A 23,294-nucleotide genomic window follows, 5' to 3' on the forward strand; every position below is an offset into this window, starting at 1 on the left:
AAAATATAAAGGCTGGGTCCTAAAAGGATCGGGCTCTAATCTTATATAATTTTAAGCTAAATAATTTAAGGGCCTTACTGAGCTGTGAAGAGGCCACTAGGGCCATGACCCATTACCACCCCCAACGTATGCGTAGGGGTGGTAAAAGGTCTCAAATTTTAGCCTAGATAATTTAAGAGTTGGGACTTTTTATACAGTTTTGAGCTAAAAATATACTCCATCCATTCACTTTTGATAGCTATATTTTAAAAACTTAAATGTTCAAAAATGATAGCTATATTTACTATTGGCATGGACTGTGGCAATAAATAGCACTAGTTACAAAGAGTTTCCAGTTTAAATATTGAAAGACCAACAAAAAAAAGTCTGTAGCATTTATTAGATTGATAAGCACACTTGTGGTGCCCTTTAGTCATTGTGCCATATGAAAATATATCAATCAAAACTAAATGAATAGAGTATAAAGACAAGTTGAATTGTGAAGAGAACACGGATCATATGATCTGTTACCCCCCTACGTATGCGTGAGCATGTGCTGCTTGGAGGCGGCTTGAGTACAAGCAGGTTAAGACGTCGGGCGCAATACATGTTAGCAGTCAGTAGCATATCGACTATTCTTGCAATAGGACTTACAACCTCTACTTATCTTATCTAATATTATCCAAAATTCCCATATAAATGACTTTAGGACTGGTAAATAATATTAATAAGAGCGTAAAGGCTTTTATTCTATAAATTTTTCTAAAATACAAAATTCTTTGTAGTTAATGATGAAATTCTAATGTTCCTAAATTCTATGGCCTCTCCCAGTCTCGACAATTGGCACGAGTCTGTGCCTTAGTGGAGTAATTGTACATAGAAAACAAAGCTCCCAAGTTCATATGGAGAAATGTGCACACATGAAAGGGATGTACTAGACTAGTAGCCCAAAACTGCCCGAGTTTCTCATAGTTCTTACAAAATCATCGCCGTATAGGGCAACCCGAACCCAAAAATGTAGTAAACAAAACTTTACAAGATACATCAATCATGTACAAAATGGGACAGTTTTTGAAACAAGAAAAAGAACGGAACAAATTCAGTCCCGTTCTTATCCTCAAGAGCATAGAAATTCCTAGCTAAAAGGGGTGAAAAGTACAAGAAGATAATGCCGTACAACATCACAGGCAATTGCCTTCTTTTTACATGAACATATAAATCCTAGTATGAGTACTAGATACTTGTGGTCGCATCCCAAAGCCGAAGAAGTCCATTGCGACCACCACTGCATATTCTTTTCCTATCTAGGTCTGATGCTATACACCTCACCTGCAACAAGGGACATTTAGAATACCCAGAAAGAAGGAAAAATACAGCTGCTCTGAACACAAGAACAATTATCCATGATGAGTTAACATGAGCCTTAACTAGCCATGATCAGTGATCTCCTACAAACAAGTTCATGTACAAGTATAGCAAAACACCACAGATCTTAATCTTACCTATAAACATGCTTAGATTAGTAAGTTACATAAACATTGTACAATTAGCTTAAATGTATCATACCCTTAAATTGATTCAGTAAAATAGTAATGAACATTAAAAGATCATCGCTAGCGGTAATCAACTCAAATATAGGACATTCTTTCCAAAGGAATGCAGTTTTACTTGCTGTATATAATTATAATGTGTAGGATCTTCTAATGGGTCATTGATATATATGGCCTGAGTCTACACAGAACTAGGCAGGTCAATACTGGAAAACATATTCAAAAGGAATGCGCTAAACAAAGCAATGTGTGGAAGTTTAGATGAGACACGTACCACAGCAGCAGTTTTCTGGGGAGTCCTGTAAAGCTGCCATCCTGCAGCTTTTGGTCCTGCATTTGAGAAACCACCAAATCTTTCTTGGGGCCGATGGAAGAGAGACATAGAATTATCAGCAGCGCCAATTCCTAGCCAGTGATCACCGGCACTAATGGACAGAACGGATGCTGTGTGAAGTGTCAGATTCTTTACACATTTTATTCCTCCTACAAAAGAGAACGAAATCATTTAGTTGTAAAAGAAAATGGAAGAAAATGAATAAGGTGGCCATTCAACAAATGAAAGTTATAAAAGAGGAAACCCTCTCAAGTCATAGGATTGAATACTGCAAAGATTGAATGGTAGTAGTCACAGCTAGGGATAAACATTTTTGGGTTTGAGAAATTTCCCTACCTAACAGTTTTTATTATCTGGTAAACTAATATTTCTCCAAACATTTTTAGAAGTTTCTACAAATCCTACCCTGCTAGGTAAATCTAGATAACCTTGTATCCATCCGTACATAAGTGATTATTGGTAAGCCAAGATAAATAGCATTTTATCATGAGTGGATATATGGTACAAAACCACAAACCCCCCTTTGAAATTGACTTCTAATGCAGAATCCATATTATGACATGTCATCTCTAAATGACAACCGCTGGATCGATTAAATTAGAATATTAACAGATTTTTTTTCTCGAACACGCAGGAGAGCTGCGTATCAATATATTAAGAAGAATAAAGGGGAAAAGAGCCCCAAAGAGTTACAGAAAAAAAAACTGAGAGGTACTCTTTACTATAGCACCCTACTGCAAATTTTATGCATGTTTTCATGGAAGGCACTTTTCACTGAAAGACACATTTAGATTGCACCCTTTTGAATTTATAAATAATCTTGAGGTGTTGATAGACATCATTCAAACATCCCTTAGCAAAGCATGCGCACGCGCTAGTTCCCCAAAAATAGGAACAAAAGCATAGATTCGGTAGAATGGAATTAGTTTTACAATCACTAAGACTTCACCTTCATTTTCCCAAAATCGTATGAGCCCATCAGACGAACCTGGAATAAGTTAAGAATCAGAATCATATGAGGCGCAGATTATTTGGATATATATAGCCACATTTCAGTCTGCCCTATTCTTAAAACGAGCATAGTCACATACCAGTGATAATTCCTTTATCTGAAGGTGAGTATTCAACGCAGAGTATGGGACCAGCATGGCATGCTAACACTGCATCGCATGTTCCCCGGTTAAGTGACCACACTCTAGCAGTCCAATCATCACTCCCCGTTATTATGGTTTCTCCGTTCATTCTCATTGATCTTTAGCCAACAAGACTTTATGTCAGAATCACATGTGCCCGTAAACGAGGGTTCAAAATTCAACGTAGAAATTACCTTATCCACTTTGTATGCCCTTGAAGCTTGAACATCTGCTTACTGGAACGAATATCCCAGACATGCGCCATTCTGGTTGGAATAAAATTTTCAGAATAAATGCAGCCCCTCATAATTTTTTTTAAAAAAATTAAGTATCCAAAATCCTGTTAGGGTACATACACATCTCTTCCAGCAGCTGCCAAAATTCCAGTGGAATCATCATATTCCATACAGAGAACAGCACTTTGACAACGACCCACAGTAGCAACACAAGTATCAGTCCGGACATCCCACATCTTCACAGTACCATCATGGGATGCAGTAAGGACACGTTCTCCTGAGAGCATCCTGACTGAACTAACCTATATCCATATTGAACACATTCATGCTTCATAGTTACTAAAGTGGGGCAATGAAAACATTAAAATGAATCTACAGCTATTTTGTAAGATCCTCACCGGTGCCTCATGGCCCTTAAGCTCTTCTAAAAGCTTAAAAGTCTGCTTATCCCAGACAATCACAGACTGATCATCAGCTCCAGAAACTATTTTACCACGATCTGAACTGATTGTTCGAATTGCCCTGCGCATATTGAAGAAATTGACAGATAAATTCAGCAAACAAAGTGAATGAAAAGGACAATCTACAATTTATCTAAAGAATGGTACAAGAGCAACAAGAAAAGGCAAATCCCTTGAAGATCTACCTCAATTCAATTAATTCCCAGAACCACCATACAGTGTATCAACCAACAACCACAGAAAACATTGCCAACACTTTATAATTAAAGATGGTTCATCAAATGGATAGCCTTACTCTATGATTCATAACATCAACCATTGTATATCCCTTGGATCATATGAACATTATTTTAGACTTTTAAACAACCATTGTTAATACTTGACAGGGACAATGTCACCAATAAAAAATCAATGTTTTCGAAGTTGTGTCACATTAAAGATAACCCCCATTAAATCACATTTCTTGAAAATGTGCCTCTAAAAGATGCAGTTCAAGTTGCATCAATTTATAAGTCAGCTCAAGATAATTGCAATTATGTAACATCCTTAAACCAGTATAAAAAGAGATCATTCAATAATTCTTTTAAATCCATGCTATGTCTTGGTTGTGAAAAATTATAGCTAGCTTATAAGACGTTAAACTGCAATTGGATCAAAGTGGGAATTTAGTATTTTGTGCAGTTAACCATTAAATCTAATAATTTTGATGATGGCTTCTACCTCGTATGCCCTTTAAGTGTTGCTCGAAGTTCAGAACCACGCAAACTTGGATCCCAAATTTTTACCTGTGAAATGTACAAAATAATCTAAATGTTCATGTCCACATCAAAGACAGATAAAGATATGTTGTAGTAATTTAGCATAACTATTAGCTCCAATACCGAGGAATGGTTGGAACATGGTCAATTAACCATATAGCAACACTATTAAATCAAAGACAGATAAATATATATATTGGAATAAATACAATTACCAGCAAATTCTTAGTAAAGTGCACACGAACAATGAATGATAAATGTAGCTTTTGATAGCGTTAAAATGAAGGCAATTAACAAGTGGTATGCAAATTCCACAGTAATTTTTGGCTGACAAGAATTATTAACAACCTCCAAACAAGTTGTCCTTATAGCATTCAAATGTTGTTTCTTAGACATGCCATTCTACAAATTTGTGGTGGCTTCTTAAACTCTCTCTTTAACAATTCAACCTATGTTGTGGTCTTGGCATCTAAGACTGTACATTTCAACCAAAATTATAACACCATTAATTTACTACAACATTTATGGAGTTGGTCGACATGTATTTATTGGTAGCTCATGCATCTATGATATGCATGTTGGAGCTGGTGTATTTACTGTTATCAAGCCATTCAAGAAAGTAGTTTAATCTTTCACATTTGTTGCTTTATTCATATGTGAAATGTTAGAAACTTAGAATTGTGTTTTTGAAAATGAAGCAAACACTTAGTGTGAGGTAATGCCATCTTTTCTCAAGAACATTGAATTCTTTCATGTGGAGAGATGCTAGCCTTTCTCAACACAAAGAAAACCCATATCTGCCATTGAATGTGACACGATTAGTGCGATTGGACCCAATTTGCATATCAATTCTTATTTTAGTGTTAATGCATCTACCATCTCTCACAAAGTTTTCCTGTTTGATGTTGGCATAATTGAAGAATAGAAATATTATTAGCATATAAGTATATTGTGTAGGAGAGAATAATGGCTTGTATTCCTCCAAACCCTAGAAGGGTGGGATATATAGTTACTATATATGGGCCTCTATACATGGGCTCACATATACACCGACACCCCCCCGCAGTCTGAACTACCGGCGCAGCAGTGTTCAAGACTGGACAACAAGAAAGCCAACACCCCCCCGCAGTCTGAACTACCGTCGCAGCGGTGTTCAAGACTGGACAAGAAGAAAGTACAAAGGGCAAATACCCCCCCACAGCCACAACTAGCCACCTGCTACGTTGAGGCTGGAGCGAAACTCCGAGAAGATAGAGGAGGGCAGTCCTTTGGTGAAAATGTCGGCAAACTGGAAGGTGGTCGGGACATGGAGTACCCGAACATCGCCGACGGCGACCCTGTCGCGCACGAAGTGCAAGTCAATCTCCACGTGCTTCGTCCGCTGATGCTGAACGGGGTTGGTGGAGAGGTACACGGCACTGACGTTGTCGCAGTAGACGAGCGTGCTCTTGACGAGCGGGCTGTGGAGCTCCGCCAAGAGCTGTCGGAGCCAGGACGCCTCCGCCACGCCGTTAGCGACAGTCCGGTACTCCGCCTCAGCACTGGAGCAGGAGACAACCGGCTGCCGCTTGGACGACCAAGAGACAAAGTTGCCGCCCAGGAAGACAGCGTAGCTGGAAGTGGAGCGGCGAGTGTCCGGAGAGCCAGCCCAGTCGGTGTAGACCACCAGCTCAGAGGTGGGAGAGCGGTGAAGAACCAAGCCGAAGCCAACAGTGCCACGGACGTAGCGGAGGAGACACTTCAATGCAGCAAGGTGAGACTCCCGGGGATCATGCATGTGAAGACAAACCTGCTGAACGGCATAGGTGTGATCCGGCCGGGTGAAGGTGAGGCAGTAGGATCAGCCACGGGATCACCCTGAACAGCAGACAGCTTCGCCTGAGTATCGACAGGAGTGGTGCATAGCTTGCAATCAGTCATCCCGGCCCGCTCCAGAATATCGAGTGCATACTGCCGCTGGTGAAGGAACAGGCCAGACGGGCGAGTCTCAACTGTAACGCCCGAGAAGTGGTAGAGCTGACCAAGATCCTTCATAGCAAACTCCTGCTGCAGAGAGGAGATAATGCGCTCAAGCAGTTGCTGACTGGAGGCGGTGAGCACAATATCATCAACGTAGAGCAGCAGGTAGTCAGTCTCATCCCCACAGCGGTAGATGAACAGAGAAGTGTCAGCCTTGGCCTCGGAGAATCCCAAAGTCAGCAAGAACGTGGCGAACCGAGAGTACCAAACCCGAGGAGCCTGCTTCAGACCATAGAGGGACTTGTTGAGCCGGCAGACCATATCCGGACGACTCGAGTCCACAAAACCCGCTAGCTGACTGCAGTAGACTGTCTCTGACAGAGTGCCATGGAGAAAGGCATTCTTCACATCCAACTGGTGCACAGGCCACGAGCGAGAGGACCGTGCGCACAGTAGCAGGCTTCACCACTGGACTGAAGGTCTCATCATAGTCCACACCAGGCCACTGGTTGAAACCCCGGAGAACCCAGCGAGCCTTGTAGTGCTCCAGTGTGCCATCAGTCCGACGCTTATGCGTCCAGATCCACTTGCCAGTCACCACATTGCAACCAGACGGATGCGGCACGAGGTCCCACGTCTGGTTGGCAAGGATAGCTGTGTACTCCTCTTCCATCGCGCGACGCCAGTGAGGATCCGCCAGGGTGTCGCGGACAGAGGAGGGTACCGGAGAGACCCGCGGCTCTCCCTCGGTGGCGGAGAGAGTCGCGGCCTGAGACGCCATCCGCCGAGTCACCATGGGATGGATATGCCGAGGATCCCGATGGATGACTGGCGGGTGGTACACCGCCGGCTCGGCTCGAGAGGGAGCCGGAGGAGGTGGCGGAGGCGACGGCTCTGGTGTAGGCGTCGCAAGAGCCTACGGAGCCGAAGGCGGCGCCGGTGTCGACACCGAACGACGCCGGTACACCTGCACCGGCTGAGCGTACCGCGGCGGCACCGGTGTCGGCGCCGAACGACGCCGGTACACCTGCACCGGCTGAGCGTACCGCACAGGTGCAGGGGAAGGCACCGGGGCCGCGCGAGGCGCAGCAGGAGACACCGGGTCCGCACGCGGCACGACCGGAGGTCCAGAGGCCGCGCGTGGCGCGACCGCGGGCACCGGGGCCGCGCGTGGCGCGACCGCGGGCACCGGGGCCGCGCTTGGCGCAACAGGGATCACCGGATACGGTGCCGGTGTACCGGGAAAACCTGCAGGGAAAGGACAGACAGGTAACGGTGGCTGAACCACCGGGTCAGTCGAAAACAGTGAATCCAACTCGGGGTCAGGTGAATGTGTGGAGGAGGTGGAGTACGGGAAATCCGACTCGTCAAAGACGACGTGTCGGGAGATCAGGACGCGGCGAGAGGTGAGGTCAAAGCATCGGTACCCCTTGTGGTCAGGGGAGTACCCAAGGAACACACAACGAGCCGAGCGGGGCGCCAGCTTGTGAGAAGCGGTGGCGGAGGTGTTAGGGTAACACGCACACCCGAAGGTGGTCGTAGCGAGGAGGGGTACCGAAAAGAGCGTGGTGTGGAGTGGGAGCAGGAGAAGCAGTGGACGGAAGACGATTAAACAAGTAGGTGGCGGTGTGGAGGCTCTCAGCCCAGAAGCACGGGGGCAGAGAGGCCTGGATCAGAAGGGTGTGCACGACGTCATTCGTCGTGCGAATCATCCGCTCAGCCTTGCCGTTCTGAGGAGAGGTATATGGACAAGACATACGCAGCTGAACACCCCGAGAGAGGAAGGAACAGGAGGTGGAGTTATCGAACTCACACCCGTTATCGCACTGGACGGCCTTAATGGTGAGGCCGAACTGAGTGGACACCCAAGCAAAGAAGTGGGGAAGGTCTCAGACTTGGCGCGCAAAGGAAAAGTCCAAGAGTAGTGTGAGAAATCATTGACCACCACCTGATAGTATTTGTAGCCAGAGAGGCTGAGAACAGGAGAGGTCCACAGGTCACAGTGAACAAGATCAAAGGCATGCGTCACATGCGAAGAAGAAAAAGAAAGTCGAACATGACGACCAAGCTGGCACGCATGGCAGAGGTGCTCAGCAGGAGCCCTAGTATACGGAACATCGGTACTACGACTAAGCTGAGCCAGAACGTCGCGGCCAGGGTGACCAAGACGGTGGTGCCAGGTGGTGGAAGACGGCGTCGCGGCAAAAGCGGCAGACGGAGGAGAAGGAGAAAGTGGTGCAGCGAAAGACGGAAGGCGAAGGGTGTAAAGGGGCCCCATGCTGTCACACCGGAGGAGCGGACGCTGGGAGGCCGAATCCTTTACAGCAAGGCCAGGAAAGTCAAATTCGATGGAGCAAGAATTATCAGTTGTAAACTGACGAATGGAAAGAATGTTATGAACCATCTGAGGAGCAACAAGGACATTGGAAAGACGAAAAGAACCAGGAGCAGAACCCACGGCGGTGACAGGAAGACAAGACTCATCACCAACCATGATGGAAGAAGGACAAGAGGGGTGTGGGGGTCGGACCGAAGAGAGGATACCGGCATCTGAGGTGGTGTGGAAGGAGGCACCCGAGTCGGTGATCCACTCGGTGCTGACCGGCGTCGTCCGCCCCATGGTGCTGAAGGACTGCGCCAGTGCGGCCTGGTCCCACCCCCCAGGCCAGATCGGCTGCTGGCTGGGCTGAGCGGGTGGGATCCAGAACGGTGCGAACAGGGGAGCAGCACCGGTGAACATGGCCGCCGGCTGGGGCTGAGGACGAGCCCCCCCCCCCCCCCGACCCTGAAACGGCCACATCGGGATGCGTCCTGACCATGGGCCGATGAAGGATGGCCAGAGCATACCTCCAGGGCCAGCAGCAGGAGTGGGAGCCGGAGTTGGGGCCGGAGTGCCCCGACAGCCTCCACCAGTACCACCCAGAGCCGGAGTAGTGCCCGCTCCACCACCACCACGTCCCCCCCCCCCCCCGGTCGACGATGCCTGCAGCCTCCTCCACCCCCGGTCTGGCCGGTGAGAGGAGCACCAAGCAAGGGGTCGGGTGGGTCGATCCGGGATCCAGATCCAGAGGGCGGAGCCTGGTGGGAGGACGGAGCGCCGTGCTCGGGGAAGGGGATGGGCGGGGCAAGGAAGTAATGCTTCTCCGCGGCGACCCGACGAGTGAGAGCGTCGGCCGCGGAGCGCTCATGCTCCCAAGCGAGGGCAGCCGCGCGGACCCGCTTCTGAGCTGCCGTAGCCTCGGACTTGGCTGCGAGGAGGGCCGCGGCGAGAGCCGCGTCGGTCGTAGCAGCATTGGTGGCGAGCTGCTGCCCGCGAAAAGCGGCGACGGCGAATGGCGCGTCCGCGTGGGGCATACCGAACTCAGGCCACGCGGGCGCGGGCAAGGGCGCCGTGGCCAGCGCAGCCGTCGCGGGCGCAGGCAGGGGCGGCGCGGCCGGCGCGGCCATCGCGGGCAGAGGCACCGCAGGCAAGGGCAAAGGCGCCGCGGGCGCGGCCACGGGCGGCGTGGGCGTGGCGCCGTGGGCGGCAGCGGTGGCGGCCTGGCCGGCCCGGGCGGCGGCGGCGGCGCCAGGGGCGCCGGGGAAGGCGGATCCGGCGGCGGCGCCCTGGGGCAGCACACCCGCGGCCTGCCCGCCCTGGGCGGCAGCAAGGGCGGCGGCAGCGCCTTGGGGCAGCACGCTCGCGCCCTGCCCGCCCTGGGCGGCGACAAGGGCGGCGGCGGCGGCTCCTGCCCATGCGCCGGATCGGGCGGCGTCAGGGGCCCCCGCGGCGGTGTTGTCGGGTGTGGGCCCGGCGGATCGGGCCGGCCAGCCCTGGGCCCGCGCGGCCGGCGCTCCGGGAGCAGGGAGAAAGGGGAGGGCCGGTGGCGCGCCCTTGCCCTGGAGCAGAGGGGGCGGCGGCGCCCTACACGGGGTGGCCACGGGAGGGCCGGCGGTGCGCCCTTGCCTTGAAGCAGAAACGGCACCCTGGAGCAGAGGGGGCGGCGGCGCCCTGCACGGTGCGGCAGGAGCAGAGGAGCGGCCGGGAAAGGAAGAGAGGGGAGGGAAGGAGGAGAGGGGAGGGAGGAGCGGCGCCGGCGGCCAGCCCGCCATGGTGCCGGCGGCGCCGGCGCCGGCAGCTAGAGGAGAGAGAGAAGGCTAGTTGATACCATATAGGAGAGAATAATGACTTGTATTCCTCCAAACGCTAGAAGGGTGGGATATATAGTTCCTATACATGGACCTCTAGATGGGCCTTTATACATGGGCTCACATATACACCGACATATTGGCCTGAAAGATGCTGTTATGCCTGATAACAAAGTGAACTGTGATGCTTGAGCAAGTATCGCAAAAAGTAATCATGCAAGGAACAGTATAACAGTGTAAGCTTCAAGCTAACCGTGCAATCTGTGCTTCCACTGATGAAAAAGCCAGCATCTTCACGATCACCAACAAGATCCCAGACCTCCTTTCTTGTTACACAATGAAGAGCAGTTATAGCACATGTATGTCCTCTAAGGGTCCTCATGTTTGTTTGAGTTTTCTTTTGTGCAGCAGATATGTCAGTTTTGCCCGTAGTAGCAACAGCATTTGTATCATCTGACAGTATACAGCAAGACTATATTATAAGATATATTGTATTAATGTCCTCAGATGGTAGTAGCTGTAAACTTACTTGCTCGGTTGAATGAGCTCGCTCTTAAACTTCTGTCTCTGCTGAACATACTATGCACCCAACTTCGGCCCAACCCAGATGCTTCAGCAGGTTGTTGGCTTTCATCAGACACATCAATCGCAAGAGGTGAAGCCATGCCATATGATTGAAGTGGCTGGCTTTTCCCTGTAGCAACCCCCCAATAGCCAATGCGGAGTTGTTGCAGATGTGTGAGCAATGCTCTAAGTTTGATCTGAGGAAAGTTTAAAGGAAATGTAAGAAAACGAGTGTTTAAAGCAACAAATTCCAAATGGTGAAAGTTACGTTTGACTTACAAGCTGCTTATAACCCAAGTTATTTCTCTCAGCTATTTTCTCAATCATATTCCAAGAATCGATGTCAGGTAATCCCAATCCAGCCTTCATTATTTAGTACAAGACAGTAAGTTAGGGGCAGTAAAATTGAGTTCTTTTGGAAAGAACATAAGATGAAAGTAATCAAGTACCATGTGAGTTGCCATGACAATGAGTTGTGCAGTAACTAATGTTACGTAGTTTGTTGACCTGAAGAACAGAAGAAATAAATATAAGATAACACAGCACATGCAATCTTCCTGAAATTCTTCATTGCAACTATACTAGAACTTTTCTCCATACAAATAAATAATCAATCCGTACTGTTGATAATGCAATATTATAGATGAGAAAGCAAAAAAAATGTATATTTACAGTCTCCCTGCACAAAGCTGTGCATCTATACAGGGCATATGATTCTTTCAGTCCCAGACAGGGAATTAAGGAAGATATCACAGAAATACGAAGTCACAACTTACTTGTTGGAACAATTTTCCATCAAATATTCAAAGTAGAAATCCCAGAAGCTGTAAGAGAAGCAGAGTCACATCATAATCGAACACCCAAATTGATAAGACTTGAAAATAAGTCCATAAGAGCAGGACAGTCACAAACTTCTAAACTGGTGTGATCATTTGGAGAGAGAAAATCATATATAATCAACAGGTCAAAAGAATTGATGCAGCTTCTTTTCATTATATTCTCTTTTAACAATAGTGTTGTTTTTGTCCATACATTATCCCAACTTCTTTCAGTTTATAAATGGATAATATTACAAGCTAATGTGTGTGTCTTCAAGTCTGGAGAATGGCATGGGAAACAGAATGCAGATGCCCAGTTTGTTGCTTCAACAGGGCACAGAGAAAGGTGTAACTAAGGTTTCGAAAACCTGATCAGCACCATACCAATCAAGAAAACAGCAGCTATTCACCAAATACTTGCAGTACCAAGTATTACATAAGTATAGTCAACATAAGCATTTTGATCAATTACAGGATTTTGTTCTAGAATACACAAGAGAGCTGCACATCATTTCATTAAAGAAGAAAATAGTTACAGGATTTCATGTCCTGTGACCAACAAACATGATTGTCCTCTGACAGTTCCAAGGTATTGATTATAGATTATCTTTTGTATAAACTTTCTTAGAGTTAGAGCTGAAAAGTTCCAAGGTAAATGGCAAGATCAGCATTATTGGAGCAAAAAGCCTATCAATGCATGAGCAATTGATTTACAATGAACTTGAGAATCAAGCTAGAGTTCAAAACAGTATTGATCAGGCTATCTCGCACTAAGTATGACATACCGAAGCTCCTCCCATACTGACAAAGATAAGAGATGACGCTGAACGTAGTCTTGAACATTGTTTGGGTCTTTCCTGTACATTTCAGCAGCAACTTCAAGAGCGTCTCTAATGGTTGCCAGGTCGTTGCGGGAGTTGGCGAGAGTTATAGCCATCTTGAGCTGCAAGCACAAAAATTAAATAGATGGTTTCATATTGCTAGCTCTGCAAGCATATAAAACATGAGTTTCATAACCATATAAAATAGACGTTTAGTGCATTAAGAATAGCAAGTGCAGAATGGAAATGGCAAAGACAATCGTATAAGGAAAGGCCTAGCATCATAATGAGATGTCAGCATTGGTTAGCAAATGTTAAAACAAGGAACTAGAAGTTTTAGAAGTGGAATACAACTAACCAAAACAAACATACTGGTACTCAATGCATTTCAAAATAAAAGGTGTAATTTGACTCCGGGTGGTGTCCAGAACTGAACTATGATCCTTAGTGGTGATATCTGCTCAAGATATTGGCATGTTGTATTGTTGGATCCTGACTGGTAGGATGTAGTACAATTGTGATGGCTGGTACATAAGTAAACTGACAAGCCAGCTGGTGATACTCATCAGGTTTTCCAAGATAATGTAAATATAATGCATGCAAGAGGTGGAGATTTACTGGTAAACCAGCTTTTATCGGGTTCAATTTCTTGTAAAATATTACTTTAGTTTCTTTTTGTAAGGTCCGCACACATTTCAAGATTCAAACTTTGGAATTTTTAACTAACTGCTACTCAAGCAGTGTATGGATATTGTGATACATAAATGGAGCCATTCAATTCATATTATGATCATGATATTGTTGTTTTTAACTATATATTATATGATAATTGCAAATAGGGAATTAGAGAACTCACCAACTCTTTTACAGCAATAAACTGCTCATCAGTCAAGCGGCATTGCCAGCCCTACAAATATAGTAAAGCAAGATATAAAGTGGATTAGAATTTGGCAGCGTATAGATTCATGAATTGTAAGATCCAAAGATCCAGATTACCGAATGAATATGCTCTCTGATGCATTCAACAAAGCCACTTCCCCCAATGCCTTCTGCATCAGACTCAATCAAGGCTGCAAAAAGAATTTAGAAAACAAATCACATGGATGATACGAGAGGTATAGAAGTAAAGTGAAACTTCACCATACCTAGGATTGTGCCATATTCAAAAGATGAGAGAGGATCCTCAGTTGCCCCAAGTCTCAAAAGACGAAGCCATAGTCCCTGGAGATAAAATGCATACTTTTAGTAGTGACATGCTTATAATGTGCATAGTGCATGCATAGTCATCAAATCATTTGCATTTTGCACATCAACCAATAACACAATAGTAGTAATTATGTCTGCCCTAGGAGCAGATAATCAGAACAGCACTGTATATTCAACAGATGAGTTTGTGGTAGCCTACAGAAAAGATTATGCAGAAAAATAAAACGGCAAAAAATAACATTTTAAAAGTGCAGGCTATATAAGCCTATAATGAATGTATTGCGCTTTTATTGCTTGGGCATCAGAAACAACCCAACAATACTATGAACTAAATTTATGCCACTGCAAAAAAACACAGTTATATCAATAGTCAATAGTGTCATTTAAACATCTTATGCTACTCTAGGTTGCCCCATGGTTGGGTTTTGGTTTGTTAAGAGTTCAACAATAAAAGACTCTTAATTCAAATAAAAGTTCAAAATAATCAACCAAATAGTCAAATCTTTCAGAATCTAGGTTCATTGATTTCCCCAATAACTCATTACAAAATCTCTAAATTAACTCCAATGCGTTAATAATAACTTGGCTACTTTGGACTTCCAAATTAAATGTTACCAATACAATTAAGATTCCATCTTACATATGGTATCAAGCCTTGTTTCATGTTAATACCAGGATACTTTAGTTGCCGTATATTAATAAGATACTTTCAAGAAAAAATAAAATGGGAACATAGGGCAGCTTTGGACATAAATTTCAGAATCCACAATAGCTTTGTAGTATGCTGACAATAGTGATGCTAAGAAGCACATGAAAGTCAACATTTTGGGGTTGGGATAATTGCGATTAATGCAATACTTACCTGGAGTTTTACTTTAATATCAAGAACCATCCTTTCTCTCTCAGCCTGTTGACCAAAAAAAAAGAACATATGCACAAAAAAATTGTTACACTGTCATGCATGTTGAGAACTGATGATTGAGTTAGCAGGATGATTTACCGCCCTCTCTCTTGGACTCAGACTTTCTGCCTTTGGACCCCCATGTACTCGGATAGAAGGTGAACTGAAAATGGATGTCATTTTTTTTTTGAGGGAAACGAAAATGGATGTCATTGACATTGTAATAATATTCTAGCCATTGGAGAAAAAGAATAACAGCAAAGAAATATTTCAGGTGTGCCCTCTTACCTTGGTACTTGCTTACTAGCCCCACTAGCTATTGCCAGTATCGACTTACGTTTTTCTTCTTGTTCTTCTGTTCTTGCACTTGCTGGAAACCTTTTATAGCAGTGTCTATTGCCTGGTTCTGCATGTGAATATATGGCTAATTATCTTTCCAACACACACCACAAACTTAAGTACTATATCAATCTCAATCCACAGGCATTATAGATCAAACATGGACATCAGCATGAGAAAATTAGATACAATAGCTATGCATGGATCCTTTTAGTTGATACATAAATTCAATACCTTACATTACTTTCACTAAACAAACCTGTTTTGTTCTAAAAAAAATCCTACAGTATTGTTAGAGTATATTTGGTAGTATAGGAAATATCACGTAGGGGGCTTCTTTCCCTCCAAGTATTGTACCCCTATATATTCGCCCTTGAGGCTCAATGGAATACACCCCACGCATTTTATCCTTCCTACAAATATGATGTATAGATCCAACAAATTATATTCATGCATGATAATCAAGATACTCAAATGGGCCTTTTCTTAGGTCATTTGATGCTAGCATTACCCTAGTTGACAAGGAACACACAGCAGAGTGCATGTAAATGTTAGTTAAGGTCAAATGTTACTGAGAGCAGACAACATGATGTGTTTAATGGAAACATATGAGTTATCATGCACTGTGGTTTAAGTAGTGTGCCTTTGATTCTAATATAGGCTTGAACTACTAGAACACAGAACTAAGTGTTACTGTAAAACTGGATAGAGTAATGTAGGTCGTAGGAAGAAAAATGAATAAGTACCTGAACCATCAGTCTTAGGGTCAGCTATTGTTATAATCTCAGGATCAGCAACTTCAGAAGGAAAGATGCTTAGAGGGTTTTGTCCTCTGCCGGTGGCATCCTGCAACTTATCCAGAAGGTTGTTGGCATTTTCTTCTGCGCTATTGCATCTCTCCAGATAATCCAAGAACCCCTGAGTCTCTATAAACTGCATAATCTGCCAAATAAACATGATATTTAAGTACTCCCTTTGGACCATATTCCTGGACAAAGCTTCAAGCACACAGAACAACGAATGTTTAAAGCCTCTTTATTCGTTATATAGTTTGCCTCTTATTATTTATATAATTATATGCTACCTCTCGAACACCAGTAGCAATAAGTGATCAATGCAGGTGGTTTGTTTGGAAAGTGATGCCCTGAACACACAAAAGCGCATCTCTTGAAAATCGAAACTGTTTGGATACAATAATTACTTTTTTTGAAAAGAGGTGGCAGTTTGCCAAGAATAGGTCAAACTTGATGTATAAGAATAATGCGAAATTCCCAGGCCTATGTGTATTCACATATGATCAGGATAATTTAATTAACTAGGTTCAAGCCTAAGCTCTTATTCTTTCAAAAAAAAATCTTAAGGTCTCAAAGAAAAGGATGCATGATAAACAAAACAAGAAAAGTAATTTCTAAATGCGAGAGATGGCAGAATCATTGCAGATGTGCAGCTGTAGAACAAAGAAGGAACCAAACTCAAAATCAATCATGGTCAGATATCTTCATAAGTTAATGAACTATATTACAGCTTACACAACATTAACGTGTTCAGGAAATGCACGGTGTATAGAAGAGAGTAAACACCAAGTAGCTTCAATGTAATAGGGCTCTTAATATCTTTTGAGGCCATTTTTGTACGTTCATGTGTATAAAGAATTACACTGGAACACAGCCTTAGATGACGCAAATGTGCTCATTATTTAAGACCTTAGATTTGAAGTCCTTTCATTTGGTTCCTCGTCTTTGGGATCAGGACCATTCACCATGCTATGGTCTATACTGTATGCAGGGTGCTTACAGGTGCCTAGCCGGATTGGTTAGGTGGCCTCAATAGCACTCCTCAGGTCCTGAGTTCTCTTAGAAAAAGCCGTGGGGGCGGTCTTTCCCCCACAGGTCAAGTTTTTTTTTTGTATACTTTATGTGGGCACTATTTTTGTCCTGATTTTGAAGATAACTCCAAATCAAGCCTTCTGAGTATTCACCAGTGAACAGATATTGAATAATTTGCAGATGTTTAAATGCAAGGAACAAAATAGTATGTACCTCTAATTCGAAAACCAAAATAGTCCTCCCATTATTCCTATTTGACATTGTACGCTTGTGTACACTTATTGAGGAAAAAAACAAGATGAACATATGCCCCTAAATACGTCTCATGCTCTCTCATATATTCTCGTCACCTAAACCAACTCTCATTGACATTAATGCTGATGAACAGAGAATCTGAAGGCTGGAAAATGTATTACTTATACTAATTGAGGTACTCAGGGCACATTTGGTTGCTCCTGTCCGCCTGCCAAACCATGACCCGGCCAAATTTTGGTGCAGAAATCGGCCGCCCAGGATTGGGCGGAGTGGGGCTGCAAAAATGAACAACATGCATGCATTGGACCAAGGGCCAGCCAAATTTCGGTTGTCATCCAAATGGTGTGCTTGCCCATGGTGAACCACCGATATTTGGCCTGGCCGCTGAGGGCTCTCATCCAAACGCGCTTTCACTCCTTAGGAGCATGTAGCTAGTTCTCTTCTTGAAATCCTAAAATATCAAAAGAAAATGGGAAACCTCCACCTTCTAGAACATCACATAAAAAACGAACGGAGAAAATACCGCGTCAAGAAAATAGCAACATCTGATGAGGAAACAAAACAAATTTTCCCAGGTTCACCATTTCATTATACCTTTTCTAAAACGGTTCAAATGTACATTAATTATGACAATATGAAGACACCAAAAGAAAATAAAAAGAGTAAGCACGAGCTGTAAGCATACCATTGACATGGACTCGACAGGCTGATTAGTTGCTCGAGAACGCTTTTTAAGAAATGCTTGAGAATTGAAACCAGTTGTCGATGTAGTATCCTGACAAGGGGAAAACAGCACATCTTAATTGAAACCAGTTTACCACTACGGGCAATATAAATAGCTGATGCGGAACTTAATAGAGATGATGGCTTACAATGAAGTTACGGTAACCACTCAAAATCTGTGCAAAGAATCTCAAAAATATCAGCCTGCATCAAAACAGAAGATCAACTACTAAATACATTTACCTGATAACCATGGAGAAGAACATAGTCCAAAAGATCAAGTCTGTGCATGAATAGTATGTTGAGACAAGCTATTCATGCCAATTTACAACCAGACCCCAGCCCCCTTCTTGTCAATGTGTCTAAACTAACCATGCAAGAAGACCGAGGCGAAACGGCCCCACATGTCCTATTGAATGATATGCTGAAACTATTTAACTTCTTTCGCAACATTGAAAAGCAGGGAGTGGAAATATTACAAAAACTAAATTTCAGATCACTTCAATGTACCAACATTTAAAAATAATAGTTCCCAAGAGAGTGGAGAAACATCTTGAAGCATTGCGAGAGATCACAAAGAACTCCAAAGATCCTTGCTGATTCAGCAAGGACATATTTTTCTTTATTTTAGAAGGTTTGTGTTTCTAAAATTGCCTGTGACAAAATATTATGTATCCACAGATTCTGTTATCATAGACACACAAGACGAAAATAATCCAAATATCGAATGTAAGTACATATGCTGGTGCAGGAACTAAAATGCAATTAAACTTATTTATCTCTATTCATACCTAAGGTACTAGGCCTACCCTTAGTAAGTTCTTGCTGAAACATGATACTAATTTGAAATTGTACAAAGCACATAAGTATAGGATGGAGAAGAAAATTACCTAAGTTGGAAATCATGCTCCTGGCCCCAAGATTTTGTGCCAGATCTTAAAGAATAGTCACCCATACTGCCAAGATTGACTTTCATGAAATCAATACCCACGACATTGGGTTGTAGTAGTTTTAATATCTCACCACGCAAAAAACTATGTTCAGTTTCTGGTATTGGAGGAATTTCTTCCGATGTTGTTATCCGGTTGTACTCAAGATCTACCACCACTACCTGCAGTCATATACATTATCGCAACAATACTGAAATGTGTTAATGTGATACAATATAGAAAGCATGAAATGTATTCAATGGTCAGCAAACCAAAAAGAGAAAGACATGGACAGTGCAGAATTATGGCCAGAAGATGTGCTAAACATATGCAGCAAAAGAATCTTTTATTTAAAGCATGTGTGCACAGAATAAAAAGAAAGAAACACTTCATCTCTTCAGAGTACTTTGAATGGGTACTTCTCTTCCTAAGATTACTTTGAACAATAGAACTTATGCTTGATTAAAAGCAGGCGAACTATTATCATAAAAAATATTAACAAATCTAGAAGAAAACCTAGTGTCCTCAAAATTCAGATATTAGTACGCTTACATATTCTTCAAAAGTTCAAATATGTTATAAGTTCAAACAAGCATCTTCACTCTGGAGGATTCTTAAGGTACACTACACATACTTACATTCCTCAAAAGTTCAAATATGTTGAAATATGTTGGAAGTTCAAACAAGCATCTTCACTCTGAAGATTCTTAAGATACATTGCACACAACTCAGACTTTTATGTTGTGAATCAAATAGAACAAAGATGTTTCATTCAAACATCGGTTGTGAATATCAAGGCACCAAAACTACCTTTTAAAAAGAAAGAAATTCATGTTTTATACCAAATAAATGAGAACTGATGTATCGCTCCAAGATAGAAGAAACAAGAACAAAAGTTTGGCTAACGGAAAATCTCATCTTAATATTACAACTTACACCATCCATAGTCACCGCAGACGTGTCAACACCAGAATGAAGTCCCATCATGTAGGGTGTCGGAGCATCAATATAGTCAACCCCACTTGAGAATATTATTGGAATATAGACATGCTGCAGCACAAAACATAACATCAATAGGAATTTTGGATATAAACACGAACAGATTTTCTCAAGCACAACAATTCTTTTCCAAAGGATGTTTCAAGCCCACTGAAAAAGTTGGAGTACAAAACCACGCATTTTGAGTGCAACCTACCTGCCACCTAATTGGGTATATTAAATGGCAAATGGCTTCTGAAACTAGAGTCAATAGGGTATACCTGCATTATGAATCAAATAAAAGTCTATCAGACTCGTAATAATTTCATTATTAATGGTGCTGAATGTGTCAAAAACTCTTTGATGTCGAGGCAATATTTCCAATGAAACATTTCCTTCACTAATGAAGCTATGACATGCAGAGATAAGGTTCAGATACAACAAGGAATTTTAGTCCCAAGCAAATTGGAGTAGGCTGAAAAGCATGAATTGTTAGGAGGAAGCAAAATGATCAAAAGTTGCTAAGTGAGAAGTGAGGACTGAACGAACTTATTTGATCGCAGCAATATCCTTCTTTCAAGCAGGACAGCAGTAAAGAGAAGTATCAGTTTATCAACATCCAGGCACTGCACCAATGGCTGGAATGATATCTGCAGTCACAGTAAAGCTTCATATAACCAGTTGGAAGTAAATAAAATGAATGTTTCTAATTTAACTGAGCAATGATACTGGAAACAAGGTTTGAATAGGATAGGACAAATGGAAACAGGAACCATACATCAGCGTGGGGAAGCCATTCTTTTGGAGGAGCTTCTGCAGAAAGAAGGCAATTCTCAATGGAAAATAAGACACGATTCTTTCCTGGTGTTGGTAATGTCACATGTGACACCATATGAGATATTGTGTCCCACAATGGCTTGCTGAAAGCATAAAGCATATGGACTGTGAGGTAGTTGAAACTGGAAAATGTATATAGTCCACGAATACAGAAGTTTACCTACACCCTGCAGGAGAAAAACAAAGAACAAATATTTCCTCAAGGGCATCACGAAGGACTTGGAAACTAGGAGAATGGGACACAAGGCATATGCATTTATCAGCAAAGGAGTTTGCCGGAATTTGGTACGCTTCAATAATATCTTCACAAATAGGATCCCGAAATGCAATACAACTGACGTAAATTTTTGAACCATCTCCCTCTACAAGAAATGACAACATAGTTAAAAGGGTGATCTGTATACATTAAGCAATAGTGAGTTTGATTAAAAGGCTTGAAAAGCATACTAAAAAATTGCAAAATATCATTGTTCAACCAGAGCTATAAATTTGAATGGCAATTGCATGTACCTGTCAAAACTATAGGATAACTGCGTGGATAAGTTGAGATATCGTCTGTGTCCAGCCCTGAAGAATATATTCTTACTCCGGCTGGCAAAACACACTGCATTTATGACCAGTCAATGTCACATAGGTTCATATTCACAAAACATAGGGAAAGAAAGAAAAAAAGGAGTAGTTTCTTGATTTAAACAAAGATAAGGCCAGTGAGCCTAGATCAAAATTGACAGAACTGCAAGCCCAAGAAATCGAGTCGATTGAATCAACACTGTAGCTGTGTAATTCAAATTTAATAGTACCAACTTGACCAAATCAACACAGTAGCTACTAGTAGCTAGATGATTGAGCTACCAAGCAGCAGAATTGCAGCAGGAGCCCAGCAGGCTGGCCAACAGGCAAGCACAGGAAGAAGCAGGATAGAGAGTTCAGCGAGCAGGACGTTTAGCAGCAGGCAATGACATGCAGCATGCTGATCATCAATTCGCCACATTTTCTGTAATTTTCTGCCTCTGCACTGTGCATGTTATCGCCCAGTGCCATTTTCCAGCCACTGTATCCGTGAATCCATAATACATAAATAGTACAATGCTAATAAGCCCGCTGCACAAGAGCAGCTTCTTTCGATCATTTTTCACTTTTTTGCCGAAATGAGCAACACGCCACCCCTAACCAAATGCCGACACGTCTTTCAATGATCACCGATTCGGCCCATTCTACCGGGAATTCGGCCGGAAATCACCCAACAAGGCCAATGCTCGATCAAATCAACGCGGCGAGGGGAGAGGAGGCGAGGCGGGATCTGCGGACTCACGGTGGGGAGCTGCGGCGGCGGCGGAGGGTACAGAGCGTGGTTGGAGGGCGGGAACTGGTCGAGGAAGGCCGGCATGTACATCTCCTCGACGCCGTGGAAGCCCTTGGCGCCGTCCAGCGCCCGGATCTCCGGGCCCAGCCCGCACACCACGAAGTACTCGAAGATCCGCGACGACGACCCCATCTCCGCCGCCGGAACCGGCGATCACCGGCCTCCCGGGAGGGATCCTCGGCGCGGCGGTGGGCGCCTCCCTCTCTCTATAGTGTTGGCTCGGTGCGCGCTCGAGCGAAAGGGAGGAGGCGCTGGCGGGTCAGGCGGAGGACGAGGCCAGATGGTGGTTGCGGTGCGGGAGGAAGGCGACGAGGCCCCACGGGTCGGGTGGTTGTCGGTTCCTTTGACCCGTTAAGGATTTGGAGGCAATTCATTTTTCCTCTTTTTTGTTTGTGTTTGACAGTTTTGAGACTGATCGTTGACTTCCTAGCAATCAAGCATTTTTTTCACAGCTCAAAATACCCCCAAGGATTGAAAGCACATAGTAGCGTTTAAATTTTTTATAAGGTCAATATAGTGTATATATAGTAAAACTTCAACTAATAACTTGTATGGAAATATGGCATTTCAACAAAAAGTACTTACACATTTTGAAACGATTGTACATTGTGAATGTAATAACTTTCTATCTTGTCTCTTGTGACTTCATAGCATCAAGATTTTGTTCGCACCTCAAAAATTTCCCCAAGGATTAAAACACATATAGTGTTTATATTTTACAACATCAATATAGTAGTATATAGTAAAACTTCAACTAACAACTTGTATGAAAATCATTTCAACTGAAAGTACTAAGATATTTTGAAATGAATGTTAATTGCGAATTTAATAACTTTATATGTTCTATATATTATCAAACACTTTGTAATAAAAAAAAATATAACCAGCATGAATCCTAAGACATCATGTATCTTGATTATTCATCACTTTAATTTAGCCATGTTGGGCAGCTTCAAAGGAGCTTATCCTCATAATCAAATAGCTACATAAGAAAGAATCAACTGCAGTTACTAGGGATATCTTCGATGTTTGATGCTAATCTAGGCTTTGTTCAGGACTGGTCCATATATATGCAAAGAAATGTCAAAGAATCACAACGCGTGCAAGCATGCGATAGGGTATTGAATGTTATTTTCACCTTTAGATGATGTTTTTTTCAAATCGAAGCTATACAGTAAATATGTTTTATTAGGCTC

General features: G+C 43.4%; 1 protein-coding gene across 1 annotated transcript; it reads right to left on the bottom strand.

Annotated features, from left to right (window-relative positions):
- Positions 1-882: 882 nt before the first annotated feature.
- On the bottom strand, positions 883-22,392 carry LOC120707176 (DENN domain and WD repeat-containing protein SCD1-like). Its single transcript, XM_039991997.1, has 31 exons — positions 22,048-22,392; positions 21,246-21,339; positions 20,896-21,097; positions 20,677-20,818; positions 20,448-20,548; positions 20,116-20,179; positions 19,857-19,970; positions 18,882-19,102; positions 18,141-18,195; positions 17,954-18,043; positions 15,934-16,129; positions 15,137-15,254; positions 14,948-15,011; positions 14,810-14,854; positions 13,887-13,962; positions 13,738-13,811; positions 13,598-13,648; positions 12,706-12,863; positions 11,879-11,926; positions 11,552-11,609; positions 11,382-11,465; positions 11,068-11,299; positions 10,792-10,991; positions 4,414-4,478; positions 3,631-3,754; positions 3,353-3,534; positions 3,191-3,262; positions 2,955-3,115; positions 2,813-2,851; positions 1,804-2,012; positions 883-1,308 (listed from the first exon to the last, which is right to left on the bottom strand). Exons 1-31 carry the CDS (start codon positions 22,228-22,230, stop codon positions 1,213-1,215), a joined length of 3,618 nt encoding a protein of 1,205 aa, XP_039847931.1. The 5' UTR covers positions 22,231-22,392; the 3' UTR covers positions 883-1,212.
- Between the last annotated feature and the right edge of the window lie 902 nt (positions 22,393-23,294).

Source organism: Panicum virgatum, chromosome 5K (genome assembly GCF_016808335.1).
Source record: "Panicum virgatum strain AP13 chromosome 5K, P.virgatum_v5, whole genome shotgun sequence".
Classification (NCBI taxonomy): Eukaryota; Viridiplantae; Streptophyta; class Magnoliopsida; order Poales; family Poaceae; genus Panicum; species Panicum virgatum.

What these genes read in the sequence shown, in the direction of transcription:
- LOC120707176 (XM_039991997.1), bottom strand. Translation starts at nt 22,230, where the DNA reads ATGGGGTCGTCGTCGCGGATCTTCGAGTACTTCGTGGTGTGCGGGCTG. An exon ending in TTTTCTCCTGCAGGGTGTAG is followed by an intron (nt 20,819 to 20,895) that starts GTAAACTTCTGT and finishes TTATGCTTTCAG; the next exon opens with CAAGCCATTGTGGGACACAA. An exon ending in TCAGAGAGCATATTCATTCG is followed by an intron (nt 13,649 to 13,737) that starts GTAATCTGGATC and finishes CTATATTTGTAG; the next exon opens with GGCTGGCAATGCCGCTTGAC.